The sequence below is a fragment of the Paramormyrops kingsleyae genome, chromosome 15, assembly GCF_048594095.1.
Source record: "Paramormyrops kingsleyae isolate MSU_618 chromosome 15, PKINGS_0.4, whole genome shotgun sequence".
Lineage (NCBI taxonomy): Eukaryota > Metazoa > Chordata > Actinopteri > Osteoglossiformes > Mormyridae > Paramormyrops > Paramormyrops kingsleyae.
This window is the reverse complement of record NC_132811.1, coordinates 9,516,239-9,531,799: the sequence shown is the minus strand read 5'-3', so window position 1 is coordinate 9,531,799 and position 15,561 is coordinate 9,516,239. Positions and strand designations below refer to the sequence as shown.

At 39.4% G+C, this 15,561-nt stretch overlaps 1 protein-coding gene across 2 annotated transcripts in view; it reads left to right on the top strand.

The window, feature by feature from the left end:
• The first annotated feature begins 451 nt into the window (after positions 1–451).
• The window catches only part of LOC111833989 (uncharacterized), an 83,838-nt gene continuing 68,728 nt past the window's right edge, over positions 452–15,561 (top strand). For both annotated transcript variants that reach the window (XM_072699517.1, XM_023792817.2), the window contains exons 1-4: positions 452–538; positions 876–960; positions 6,776–6,846; positions 10,882–12,188. In XM_072699517.1, coding sequence (XP_072555618.1) covers positions 475–538; positions 876–960; positions 6,776–6,846; positions 10,882–12,188 — 1,527 coding nt within the window. In that variant the 5' untranslated portion in view covers positions 452–474. The remainder of the gene's footprint in view (positions 539–875; positions 961–6,775; positions 6,847–10,881; positions 12,189–15,561) is intronic.

Genomic DNA, 15,561 nt, shown 5'->3' with positions numbered 1-15,561 from the left:
TTTTAGCTGTATTTTTAATGTATGCAGATCACGTTGGTCTCCTATCTATGCTCCAGGGGTGCCTGTGTGTGCGTGTGTGTGTGTGTCTGTATATATACAGTATATATATATATATATATAAATTCAAATTGTATATATAAATTCAAGTTTCAAAGAAGAGCAACATGGGATAAGATAGGTGAATATGAAGCAAATACGAGAAAAATACAGACTGAACCGAATATAGAGTGAAAACTGACGCGTTTGGCTGCCGCATTTACGGTACATGGAGGAAAAATAACTGTATAGCCTGTCAATATCTAGGTAGGTACCTGGTAAAATGTAATATGCGCGTCAAACCGGCGTATGGGCTCATTATCATGCAGCGCGTGTTGAATGAATGGCTGCATTAATGGTTGGACAGCAATGATCTGATCTGATCTGTGATGTCACACGTCAGTAATGGGAGAAACTCAACACCAACTGGAGCCGGAGATGAACACGGCTCCCCTCGCACCACTGCAAGTTACGGCATCAGCAGAGACTTTACTGCCTGGAGGTAGAGCGCGGATCTGGGGCTGTCCGCTTTGCGTGAAGCGTCTCAGTGTCAATAAACGAATGAAACCAACACGGGATTTTTGAAATGCATGCAGCACACAAACCTCACATATAGCACCCAGTTTGCGGCGTATGTGACTATTTCGTTTTCGGTGTCTTTTTTTGAATCGCAAAGGAGTTTGGTAAAAATCTCAGTGAGTGGGAATCGTGCATTCTGGATATCCCCCTGCCATGAGGAAATTTTGAGTTTTTTTTATTCACTTAAATCCTGTTTGGTGTTTACCAAGGGATAGCTAATGAGCCGGCGTCCTTTAGCTTGGAATACTTCTTTCACCTAGATCTCAGCTGCTTGGACAAATGCATACAAATGCATTTAGGAGCCCAACGGACAAGGAGTGGAAATATTTCTGCCACAGAAAAAACGTAAGTACTGCGTGTATATTGCATGTACATCACACGCGAAGCAATTCACCTAAATATGCCTGTTTTTTTTATTATTATCATTATTGTGCCGAACATGAATATTCCCTGCAGCAAAGCCATATCATGTAATTTAGATGGGACATCTTTATCAGCTGTAATATTTCCAGCACTGAAGTGTCATTTGTAGTTGCTGATCCACTCTTTTGTCAGGGTCAACTTGTTAGCACTTGTTGGCAGCAGTTACTTAATCGGTAACACTGTGCTTGCGATCGGTTGAGTATTTATAAGAGAACAGACGCTCCTCGGATCATTCACCGATCTCACGAAACATCACACTGCGAATGGTGTCCCTATTGAATCGGTCGTGACATTGACCTGTCAGCCGAGCTTGAAGGGAAATGAGAACAGCAAAGAAGTGCCCTAAATCCCTGGTAGCCTACTTAGGCTACAAATATCAGACTTTAAATCAGATGTGATGAAACTGGAGTGGGGGGGGGGACTTCACGTGAAAAAATTAACCCATATCTCTATTGCATCTTAATAAAATCGATTAATTTGCAAGCACTAACACATATACATGTTAATAATTTATGAGATTACAGTGCTTCTTCTTTAACTTGTCATCTAAATTTGTAACAGCTGCTCTGAATGACTTTTTTTTAGTCGAAATCGCTAGGTCTTTGTTAGTCGTATAAATTAAGTAATTTATCTTTAAACAAACTATTCGACTTTGGTACATCACTTAGCCTCCACTTGCCCGTGTACGGGAATGCGATAACCAAAAACCACCATTTGCAGAAAGAGACGTATTTTAACTGGGATTTTAACTTTACTATATCCTGGCCCAAAGCCCAGCCCCGTCCCCGCACACATGAAGGCAAGATCGCGTTTCAAGAAAGAAACGAAGACGACGTGCGTGTCTCACTGACTCTGAGTCATATCAGCAAAATTCAGCAACAATATTGCATCTACCAGGAAGAGCGTGAATGCAGATTTTAACTCGTTTCTCCTCGATCGGAACTAACTGAAGGCAGATGATTACCTATAGGATACTGATTGATAGGAATATTTAAAAACCCCTTTATTATATGGCGCGACGTCCAAGAGGGCTAAAATGGTAGATCTATTTACCTTTATATATGATTTAATAATATAGTTTATAATTTAACAGGGAACTGTCTTATGGACAGTTTAAAGAAGCGCAGGTTCTCCATATCTAAGCGCTCTTTGGCGTTTGGTGTCTGCAAAACAGAAGTGACAGAGCCAGGATAGTGAATCAAAAACGAGTTAAAATTCATACCTATGGATTGCGTATAATACCGAAAATATTCAATTGATTCTCATTATACAAATTAAGGAATATGTCAGGATTTCAGTTCAAGAGACTGAAACAGTTAAGGTTTAATGGTGTTACATAAGTCTTGGAACAGTATCATGGGTCTTCACTGATTCAGGGTACACCTGGATATTTAAGCGGACAAGCTCAACCTAATGGGCTGTATAAACGTGCAATCAGAAAAGTATACTGATAGGTCTTAAAATCTAAAGCGACAAAACCATGCCTTTTTAATTAATTTAATTTTTGACAGGAAATCAGCATACACTTGGCAAGTCATAACTGCAGGTTGCAAGAGGTCATTAAATGAAATTTATCTCAGTAATCGTGGGTTAGTCATAAGTCTATCGTTGTGTGTCTCTGCTAAACATCTGCTGGTCTTCCTAAGGACTGGAAAGAATGAACCAATAAAACTCAGTAGAAGTTTACTCATAGTTCTTTGTCTGCTTAAGGTCTTGTGGACTAAGCAAATCTTTACTTTAGGCTATGATGACCTCTTGACTCCAACCCATTTTGAAAGCTTCTGCAGAGAAAACTATAGTGGTTCTACGCAATGTTTTATACTCTAGCTTCTCTACTATGAATCAGGTCCGTAATATGGGTTGAAGGTTTGAACTGTAGTGTGCTGAAGTACAGTAATCCTGTCAGGAATACATCTGTTTCTTGCTTGTATACTGACAGTCATTTCTTGATACATGTAAAGAGATAAAACTGCTAAGATCAATTGTGTTGTATTCTGTATGTCATATAACTGCCGAAAACGTTGTTCAGAAAAAAATATTACAGCCCCAGTAAGAACTATAGATGAAGATGAAGATGAAGACTATAAAATGAAGAATTTATGTCAGCCAGGACCTTCTAAGCTATGTGGACTGTTGATGATGATCACACGCTAGACTGTTGTGACATGGTTTTAGATGCTTTCAGCTACATGCCTGATGTTGTTATTTTAGATAAAAGCAATTTAAAGTTAGAAATGATTACAAAGAAAAAATTACTGTAAATGTAGCTGTCATACTTGATTAACAGAGGCTACACTTGGTAAATTGCTGATACTTATTTGTCTTACTGCATTGTTAATTGGCTATTGCAAACCACATATAATCATTGCTTCTTTTTACTGTCACATTGTGACTATTTTGCATTGACTATTATATGTAGAAATCACTTCTTTCCCGTGAGGATAATTCTAAATGCCAATTCTCTAGATGCTGCTCTGTGGATTTTTGGATCTATGTTGCTTAACAACTTTTCCTATGCATTTGCATCTTGTTAAAAAAATGATCAGTTTTCTAAATATTTTCTAGTTAAATTTTTCTCTTTCTAAGCCTTCACAAAAATGTTTTAATGAGGTATAGTGATTATTTATGGCCCTCCCATAAATCCGATTATCGCCACAGCATTGTGTGGTTTTGGCAGATTTGTTGCCTTTTAAGATACTCCTCCAAGCCCAATGCCTAGCTAGTGTCTTTGGGCCTTGTGGAGCGTAAGAATTTCATTGTAGGAGATTCATAGTTTACAAGGCTACTGCATGTTAAAGGCGTACAGTAGATTATCCACCTCAAAATTTTAAGTAAAAGTCTTTTTAACGTATAGTTGCAGATTATTATTTTTTGTAATATATTACACTTTGGGGAAAATTCAACGTCTTCATTTACCTTTAGTGTCTTAATGTAATGTGGTACCATATGTGTCTGCAGTTTTGTATGTGGCTTGTGTTTTCTTTGAATTGTATGGTGGCGTCTGTCTTGGCTGCTGGTGTAATGTGGAGAATGTCTCACCTGTATGTCGTCCGCACACATGCGATGCAGGTCATTCATTCCCTCCTTTGGATTGCAGCGGGTCGCATTGAAAAAACAACGTTTGGTCTTATTCTTATTATTCTTATATAATGAAGGTACATAAAATACTTCTCCTATTCTAACCCTGATGATATTTAGTTTCCCCCCCCCCCCCCTTTCCTGGATCCTGAGTTGATTTTGACAGAGATTACGATCACATGAAGGTGTTTTTATGCTTGCTTGTAAAAAAAAAATAAAATAAAAAAAGCAATGGAATAGGTCAGTGTTATGTAACTTAGAGAAATAGTCATAATGTACATATACATTACAGAATAATGCTATTGGTACTGTGTCTTACATATTTATATATATATTTTTGTTGTGATTAAGCATTTGGTTGTTTGCAGCGCTAGAAATCAAGAAGTAATTGTGTGGCTCTACAGTTGCACATCTGCAAGATATCTGTCTGTTATGTTTCGGCAACTGTTCATTCAGTCATGGTTGTGGTGGTGTTGTAATCAGTTCCTCATAGGGTTGTAATATAGAAATCAGAATTCGGAGGACTCTTAAGAAGAAGCCAGTGTACCTGGGGAAAACGTAGCCGAACACACAGAGAACTCGAACAGGGCCAGGATCTGAACTCATGACCTGAAGCTTTGAGGAAACACCTGTACCAGCTTAGCCAGTTCTGTTTCTCTCTGGAGATGCATCTGTGGATGTGGCCCATCAGAACAAATTCCGGTTGAGCCACTGCTGTGTGTTTCTGTCAGCTGGAAGCCTTAAGGGTTGATGTGGTAGTTCAGTGGATTGAGAATCCCGCTTCTCTGTTGCGTAGAGTTTGCTTGTTCCCCCGATGTTACATGGACTTCTTCCCGCAGTTCTATGACATTTATGAAAATTAGTGTCTTTAATTTACCTCTGTATGTGTGTACCCTGCTAAGGACTGGCATCCCGTCCTGGGTGTCCCCTGCATTGTGTCTCTTGCAGTTGGGATGGGTTTAAGGCTGCCTTATGACCCTGACTAGGATAAGTGGTTAGTAGATGGATGGATGGTTAATTCTGTTTGCTAAAAAGTTCTATTGTGAATACTTTTAACCTTTTAAGAAACCTGTCCAGGACAAGTGATCAGGAAGATGGATGAAAGCCTTCAAATTTTTTGGGGAAGAGTTATTTTAAGTGGTGGTGGACAGATGCTGATTGGATTTTAATTACTCCTGTTGACAACAGCAAGTATTCTGGTTTAAATGTATATGATCCGTCTGCAATTCTTTCAGAGCAGAAGGTTCGCCTATGGTTAGGACACAGATGCAATCTGCCTCTTCTGGTCGGTTGATAAAGGTGTGTTTCCCCTCAGAGGCCACGAGGGGAGGCTGACACCCTCTGGCGCTAATGGCGCTCGCATGATATTTTGCTGACGTTAAACTCACAGGCCTTTCATCAGAGTCGGCGTTTTGGGGTGAGGAAATGTACATTCTTGGCACACGCATGGCGCCACTACTGCCATAAATTAGCATTTTTCACATGAGCTTGTGGCACCATGGCAATCATTTCTGGTTTTTGCTTGGAAAAAGGTCATTCGGCTGTCACAATTATCACTGTAATCATGTAATTGGTTAGCATTTCAGATTTATGTTTGGGGATGACCTTTGTTTATGCTTGGGTATGTTTGATACACGTTTGTTTGTTCCAAAGCAATTTGCACTGTTTACGTCTAGTTCCTCTCCACTGTCTCAGCACGGGACACTGATTGCCAGTGTATCAAAATGTATGCTGCATGTAGTTTAACATACATGTAGCTTTTACCCAAAATAACAGCAACCATATGTCTTCATGATTAAAAACAAGGCTGTATCTTAACTATGAGGCCGAACGTTTGTACAGTGGCTCATTGAAGAATGTCTGCCTTGGGGGTATGCTCTGTTAGTGGGTTTTCCAAAGCTACTGAGGGATAATTACTGGTTGCCCAGTGGTTGGGGCTGCCTGATGTGTGGCGTAAATAAATACCAAAACAGAAGCATGCACAATAAATCAGAGCCAATGTTGGGAAGGGCTCCAGACTTGGTCTGTGGTGTTCCCCGTGTGTCGCATTTAAAGCTAGCCCAGTGTGTCTTGTCTTTTGTGCAGTGATCACATACTTAAGCGGAAACTAATAAATCTGAGATGTTTCTTTTGGACAACACATTTGGAAATCTTAAATGTCATTCTTCTCAAATTAAACTGTTGTTTCTATAACTGAATAGGGCAGAAACCCAACAAGGATTGCACTTAATTATGATTTGGAAAATTTGGTTTATAAGTTGTTTGGAACCAGTTATTATGCATGATTGTAGGACCTTCTGCAATTGACTCTCATATTTGAATTTATTGAACATGTCTTTTCATAATGAAATATTTAGACATATTAGGCACTTGATGGATTAATCCAATTTTCAGTGCATGCTAAGGGTCAGAGGTGGGACGTTTTCTCATAGTTCATCTGTACAACAGGTCAACATATAGCAGGAAATTCACAGAAACGCGGAGAGAACATGCAAGAACTTTCATGAAGAAAGTTATGCTATGTATCTGTTTATATGAAAATAATGGGTAATTTATGACCATTATCCATTACCGTCCGTCCTTCTCTGACTCACATTGACTCGTACTGAATGAAGTATTTGCCCATCCGCTAACTTTTATGCTTCTCCTCCTTTTGCAGGAGAACTGTCCTCCTGCTGTTTACAATATGCACATCAGCCCTGTTTGCCAAAGGACACTCTCCGGTGCAAGGTGAGCATGTGAACCAACCTTCTACCTGCCAACGCTCGTCCCATGTTCACAGCACCCCAGCTAACAGGGAACGTTCCCAGAACTTAAGCTCACATTACGCGAAGGTCTTCTCAAAGTTGGCAGAGAACATTCTTACTGTAACGTTAATGGAACATTATTTCCATGTTACACATTTTAACAAAGGTTCTGTCAATATCAGCATAATAGCATTATTACCTGAAGATCATTTTAAAGCAATTAATGCTGAAAAATATTGTTTTATAATAAAATATTTCATGAAAGTCCCATGTGTATACAGTGAACGTGCCATCCTGCCATGAACCAATGACCTTTTATAAAGGTAAAGCCACAGTGTTACCCACTGCTCTACCATGCCATTCATTGGTTTTTATACTATAGTTTTACTTATAGTAGTAGTTATATTAGTAGGATGTTCTGGGAGCATCAGGAAAACTGGACACTTTTAACATTTCCTTATCTTAATTGTAACACTCACTAAACGTTTCTAGAACAAAAAATTGTTAGCGTGGATTGGGGGCATTCTTTCCAGGCTGGTACTTCGCATTCAGTAGCCGACATTTGTGCCATGACAAGGAATCAACATTCCAGGAAACATCCATAATGATGAGGATGACCTTTCCTTGCGTGGATGCAGACTAGAGTGATGGGTTGATACAAGGCATTTTTTCCAGTGGAGGGGGGCTGTTTCTGATGAAACATGTTGATTGTTGAAGAACTTGGGTGGGCCTGGGCAATGACCTTTGAATGCCAGACACCTGACTTTGTAATAGAGGAACACGCCATACAGTGCATTGTGTCCTTTGCTGAACTTTGTATTATTTTTGCCATTTAATTGCTGCATTTTGGAAGGTGACCAGTACATACACGTGTAACACCTGAATTAAAAGCGAACATTGGTATAAAACCGGTCAGGCTTAGTGTTATAGCCTTTTAGCTGTAAAATTATTACTTTCACTCGAATGAAAGATGTAAGCCTCTGTTGTGTAGGTGTGTTACATAAATGCTTTTGTGGCTGAATGAAGAGGTAAATTTTAGGGTTTGTGAGGGTGGGGAGATCTTAAATCATGCATCTATAGAATTCAGTCATGCTATCTAAATCCATCCATCCATCTTCCAACTGCTTACCCCGAGCAGGGTTGTGGGAGTTACATAAATGATTAAATTACTTATACAAACCAGGCAAGAGAGGAAAAATACTGGAAATATAATGAAAGCAGTATTCACTGCCCAGTGATTACACATAGCAAATAACTGTTTACAGTGTTAACACTGGTTATTGTCTAGTTTCTGCAACCATGTCTTTCCAGTGCACCGGTGTGTCAGTAATTACACGGTAAGTCATAGCTGAATGGAGAGGAGCAGAGTTATGGTGAGACGAAGACCAGGAGGCCTCCAGCCGCAAACAGGAGCTGCTCTTCTTTGGCTCTTTAAGCACCTCTGCATGCCCGCTCTTGTTCTCCGGATCCCAAAATGCACTTAGAAGCCGTCAAAGTAAAACCAGATTTTTTTTTTTTCCCTGCCGAGCCATTAACAGATACTGACTCTTTGCTAAATCATTTCTTGAAGTTTAATCATTCAGATTGAGAGCGCAGAAACTTGTGACGCATGTTATTTTTTGGCATTGCTTTTATATACTCAGGTGGTATAAATTACAATGGAGGCTTTCGGGCTGTTTTTGCACACAACGCAAAGTGCATGTACTGTGTGTCTGTCTGCTCATCCAAAGGCAGTAGCTCCTGGTAATGGGACTGCGATTAAGCACACCTTTCTCTGGTCAAATCACCAGTCTTTTATTGTACACAGAATGGATTATGATTATTTCTGTAATTAATTGTGTTTTCCATATTTTGTATTCATTACATTGACTACATTGAATGGGCTTCCATAATATCTTGTCTGGTCAGAATTAGGGATTTATTATTTTGACACATTCAATTTACATCGCTTGTTATTTTTGGGGAAAAAGACTATTTAAAACCAGCCACTATAAAACTTGCAAAAGCCACACTGATGGAGGAATCTAAATCATGAATATTTATACCTGTGTCATTAATTGCCAAAAGGTATGTTTCAGAATATGTTAAATTTATAATTTAACATATTTTTTTCATGCAGGTGCATGCCCTGTTGCACGTTTGTACGTGAATCGAGATTTTTATTGATTCACTGTGATCAGGCAGAGTCCATCCGTCACGACCGGCGAGGAATGTAGGTTGAAAGTTAAAAAGCTTTACCTCACATAGGAAACAGGCTACTTGGAATCCAGGCTGACGGTACCTCAGGCTAAATATCGTTACAGACATTTCTGCATGTAGATCCACTGCAGATACTCTACTCCCCCACAACACAGATGCTATTTAATCACAGCAGGTTTAATATCTACATCCGTAAAGATGCCTATAGACATGGGGTAGCCTGAACTCTATCCCAAAGACTTCCAGCTAGCTTCCCTTACATTCCACCCTCAATCTTTTAAGGTGGAATGTCCTTAATTATGGCATATTACAGTAATCCACCTTAAATATTGGAAATTGATAGAAGGGTCAACTTCCCTGTCAGCAGAAAACTAGGGGACCAGTGATCAATTTTGGGTGACCCAACAGGAGGCACTTTATTCTTCCATGCAGGGCATGCTCTAATAGTAAAAGGTAATAACTACTTTGTAGTAAGTAATATTTTTCAGCATATACCGAAAAACATTCAACGCCGTACATTTGTGTGGTGGTGACGTAGAAGCTAACGTTTCATATTTGAATGACTTGTGAAGGAGTATAAGAACAAGAGACTGATGGAATTAGGGTGGCTTATTTGCTACGTGTAATCACATGTACCGCTCTGTGCTTCATGCTTAATGCATCCTTTTTAGTAGGGAAAACAATGTAATGCTGTATACATGATCCCTACAAATACACAGTTTTTTTGGAACTTGGAAGAGTGGACCTTATTTGTACAAAGTAGCAAATTGCTGTGTAATTTTAAAGTGACTTAAAATTAAGCTCTGGAGTTAAAACAGCAGGGCATAAATGTATAAACGGAATCAGTGAAAAGTATTACCCTGGCCTACGTTTATATAAAGGAGTGGAACTCGCAATCCGGCATAGTTCTCCAAGGTTGACCGGTCGCATCCTCACTGCTTTCTCCTCGACAACAGCACGGCTAATCCAGTGAATTATCGATGTATTATCGATTAATCGATGTACTCCTCTCAGAGAGAGCATTCACTGTCCCTTTATATGGGGTGTTTAAGCATATAGCCTTTTGAGTACACAAACTTCATAATAGGCACAACATTAACTTCGTTGATTTCTTAATATCTCCATCAATCATGACCGAATCTTTAGATTCCACAGAAATAAGTGAAAATGCACATTACTGGTTAAAAAAAAAAATATGCATGATTCCACAAAACTATGTTGCTTTGCTTTCTTGTCGTTGCGTTTCACTTGATGGGTCTGACTGGCAAAATGTATGAACTGCAACATTTAAATCAGGGGTGGGCAATCTTATCTGCAAAGGGCCGGTGTATATGCAGTTTTTGGGATAACTTTTAGGTCAACTGTTCAAACCCAGGTGTGAGGACTCTTCAGCCAATCAGTCCTCAAATTAGTAATCTAATTAGAGAGCTGCAGCGAAAAAACACACATACACAGTGGACCTTTGAAAACCTGCATAAAAAGCACCTGCAGATATGATTCCTATAATAAAGTTAATAGTAGCATCAGATATTGATAAAACTGTATATATCTGTAGCTCTATGGCCTGACGGTCATCATGCCAATGGTAAAACTCCTTGTGATTCTTTTTATGTTTTATGTTCTTTTATTAGCATTTAACCATGCCATGAATGTCATTCTTGACAAGGGATTCCACTTTAAATTCCCCCAAATCACAAAATACCTGTAGTATGCCTGTATCACACTTTCAGACTGAAACAGGTGAAATATGCCCTGGACTTGCTGAACCATGAAGGGGTTAAATGGAGAAAGTCTGATTTATTCTTTTCCGTTTCCGCAGGTGTAGATCTCCTTTATCCGCTGGGCCTTACAGGCAGCAAAGAGAGAGACCCCCTGGAGGTGACTCCTCACCCATCATCCACTCCTTCCCCTTCTCCTCAGGGCCTCCTCCTCTCAGGAGCTGGTGTGGTGCTCCGGAGCGGTGCTCACATTGATGGTCCCATCACTGGGCTCTTCCCCACTGGGATCGGGGATGACTTCTCCTTTGTTGTGTGTTTAAGCGCTTGGCGAGTGAACAATGCTTTCGTTGTTAGCATCACAAACGGCAAGAACAGACTACAATTTGGTATTCAGCTGGTCCCCAAGAAGGTGGTGGTGTATATCACCGAGAAGACGTCGGTCTTCTTTAAATATGATGTGCTTAACGGGCCATGGCATTCGTTTGCCATCGGCGTGCGCCCACGCTCTGTGTCCTTCTACGCGGAATGCGGAGGCGTGCGTTACAGTGAGCAAACGATTGCCAGACCTCAAGAGCTAGGCCCCGATAGCCAGCTCACCATCGGAAGGATGAACCTCAAAGCTGTCCAGTTCGAAGGTGTCATATGCCAGCTGGATATGTATCCCACAGCGCAGGCTGCTGCACACTATTGCGACTACATAAAAAAACAGTGCCGATTGGCTGATACATATCGATCACCCCCTCCATCCCTCGAGCAAGGATCAAATGACCCTCCAAAATCAGACCTCCCTCTTCTGGATACCCAGATTAGATCAACAGTGTCTACAGGTTCCTGGAAGCACAGAAATGTTTCCCAGTATGGAACGGCCTCCACCTCCGAGAGCTATCCAACAAAAAGTAGGCCCACAGAATCCAGTACTTCTGTAAATCCCAATCTAAGGAGTGTTAATGAAAAAGCTATGCTGCTAAACACTGTGGCAGACCGCTCATCCCGTACAAATGTGGGTGTTCGGGCTACGCTGGATAACGCTGTAAGGAGTACCGCTTCATTAGTGGAAGCTAATGACGCAGAGGTCCATTCGTTTGATAAAAGCAAAAATGCCAAGGAGGTCTCCACCACAGTCTCTCCTACGACCCCGGAGAGCTGGATCAAGGAGAGACTGATGTTGGCCAACACTAGCCAGCATCAACGATTGGCCGACAATCTGACGCAGGTGCTGCTGAAAACCAACAGCACGCTGTACAGGAACCCTGTTGAGAACCAGATCCAGGTGGAGAATTCAGAGGAACGCAGTTATGAAGCGGAGTATGATGCCTATCCTGGGAATTATGACTATGGCTACGAAGAAGCTGATTTTTCCTTTGACTATGATGGCCTCTGGGGACCAAAAGGGGAACCAGGCCCTCCGGTAAGTGATCTACTCAGTTCAAGTAGGATTTTTTTGTTCTTGTGCCTTACAGAAATAATGCATTTTGAAATAATGTGTGAGCCTTAAAACTAAATTGCACATATTTAGCGTTAATTTTTTTTCTTGTGAATTGACCAATAACAACCTTTCGTTTCACCTCATAGGTTTTTTTATGCTCCAAAAATTAAATGAAAAAACTTGGGCAGAACCGCTCATTTAAATAGAAGCAAAGTGACAGATAGTCCTTGTGCTTTTATTTTTTCCATGTATCAACAGATGGTTACAATATCACGCGCCATTTCACTTTTAAAAATGCTGCTGGTCGCTCATTCTGTTAAGTAAACCAGAATTTATAACTGAACCTGTGCTGTACTGATGGTTTACACGTGGTGGTACTATTGAACAAGGTAACATTGTATGAAAAAATTTAGTAGAATTTAAAAAATACCTGTCATACATTGTGCATTTTTGAACTGTGTACTTTTAAATGCAGTTCTGTTGCTGAGCTCAGGAAGGATGCATACCTCAAAAGCTTAAGAAGAGTATCAGCTCAATCTCAAAAATATCTAAATGAATCTTGTGTTTTGCTTAGTTTGATTTACAGTGTTATATATGAGGTGTTTAGCTGCCTCGTATTAAAATGGGAATTCTACAATGTTATGAATCGAAAGTGAAAGTAACTTTTTATTTTAGCTAGTTTGGTATGTTAGCATTGTGTTTTATGTGTTGCTAGGTTGGGTGTTAATTTCATGCTTTATTAATTTGTGCTTTGATTTAAAAATAAGTTTGGCTGTTTAAGTTATAGTTGGCATGTATGATACATGGGACACAAACACTATGAGCTGATCAAAAAATGTATTTTAAGGACTTGTTCTGCTTTTCGAAACACTTTAACATTTCATTTGGCCTTTTTCATTCAGTTGAATAGTATATCCTGCAACAATATTATTAATAGGTTAGCTACCTATCAGCTGTTATTGACTCGAATACTCATGTATCATGCCCTGATGGTGTTTGTGACTGATCTTTTTTTGTGCCTTCAGTAATATGATAGGCATTACGCCTGTTACGCCCAGTGACAGCTATGTCTTTAAATACATCAAGAATAGACCGATATACTGTTTGGAGAGATAGCGATGCATAGACGTGCTAATTAACTTTCCAGTCTCGTAAATAGATTGCTGGTACATACTGATGATCATTTTCTATCTGGCTAACCTTAAGGAATTAGATAGCTAATTCACATTTTTGCAAGAAAGTTTAGAACCTAAAACAGAGCCAACGGTGAACTATATACTATTATATTGCAGGTCATTCTACTTTTGTCAGCTAGCTAAAATTATCGTAAGAATCTTTATAGTAAGAGTATATTACTAATAATACTAATGGTCTTTGTTGTGAGTAATTTCATGCTGCCCACACAGTGAACAAAACATGGATAGAGATTGTTTTACCAAACGGACAGAGAACAGTAATAATTCTCTGTTGGCAGATTCCCAGCACATTGAAGCATTGTTGTGAGACAAGTCTTGATCTCGTACATGCAGGCGACTCAGGGTTTCCATCCATCCGCCCCCTCAGCAGCGTGACTCATGTGCAGACAGCTGTTTGGGAAACTTTCTGTCTTTGTTCTATCCAAGAGGAGAAAAGCAGAGGCGATACAGCAGTCCCTCACCAGATGGGACAGCTCAGGAGTGGGTGTCCTTGAGGTGAAGTTGACACCGTGAGACAGAGAGGGAGAGAGAGACAGAGTACCCATGCTCTCCCTCTGCTATAGTGACCTGAAAAAGACATTAGCTGTGTTTCCAGTAAGGTTTTGCACAAATCCTAAATGGATTCTCTGTAAGGTGACAATGTACAATTGTGAATAGTGTGCGTTTCCATGGATGGATGTCATGCAATTAATACTTGCCATTTATCTTCCCGCGATGTCTTGTTTTTCAGTGTGAGGTTGGCTATCTACAAGTTTGTAGCTAGAAGAACTAAGTATCAACTAATCTACTGTCATTTACTAATTCTGTAATTCTGTTTCTGTTGCAGTTTTTTTTTTTGTTTAAGGTACTTCATTTTTGACACAACAAAATCCACGTCAAACAAACATAAAATTTTTATTGCAGTTTATTTTGGTTTTGAAATTAAAGGTTTCCATTAATGGTTTCTCAGCTGTATTTTCAAAATGTGCAAAGTCTTAGTCAATGGAAATGCCACCGCTGCTGGCCTGTGCATTTAAATGCATGCAAATATTAATCACTGTCATCAACAATGCAACTTTTCAATTTCAATTTATTTTTTTGAATTTTAACATTTTTTTTTTCTGTGGAAATTTTTAGATAGACTAAATCTATTAAAATACAGATATGTTACATCTTCAAAAGTTGAAATTATGCAGTTTACTTAAAGTAAAGTAACTGCAGACAGAACATGTTTGTCAGTATTTAGGGCTTTGTAGTGCTTTGTAGAAACTTCATGTAGTTGGGTTTTTTCTTTTGATCAGCGAGTGGCGAGTGAGATACAGTGCAATGTGACGTGAAAGCACTGCAGTCTTACTTTATCTCTTCAGTGCTTCTTCTCTAAAAGCCACAGAATATCTGCTTTTTATTCACCTGTGCACTCTCAGGTATAATGACTTTAAATCCCCAGGCAGTGGCATTAATTTTAAGGGTTCTTGCACATGCTTTAAATATCTACCAGTCTTTAATGTTTTCTGTGATACTACAAATGGAATAAGAAGGTCTATTTAAAAATCTTTTTGGGGCAAACACTGTTCATGGAAGAATTTTCTATACAAGGTTGAAAGGAATTAACCCTGGCTTTCAGGTGGATTGTAACGTTTCAGTCTGGAAAAAGCTTAAGGCTGAGATGAACTGTCACCATTACTCACTTTCACTGCAGACCAGCAATATCTATCTTCTGGAAACCCAGTAACACTTCACTTGAGAGGGCACATAGTATTATGCTCTTACTTATGTATTAATTAACCACAAACTGAGTCTTACTTGCGTACTGATCTCATGTTTATTCAACATTAAAGAATTGTGATGCATCTTTTATCTCAAGAAGCTGCTGCATTTGTTAATCTTTAAATCCTTTGTGAACTACTGAAGGAATTGCTGAAAGAACAAGTAATGAATAACACAAATAAAATACTGATCTTATGTTTGTTCATCATTAATGAATCGTGACAGATCTTTTACCTCAAGTAGCTGCTATATTTGTTCATGATTTGTACTTTTAGTAGTAATTGAGTTACTGCTAAGTATTTGTCGTCCCTCAAGTAAAGTGTTAACAGAAACTCCTCATTGTAAGCATACCCTTATTCAATAACCATTCATAACAGAGTAAGATCTTGTGGGTTATATACAGTATACCAGTT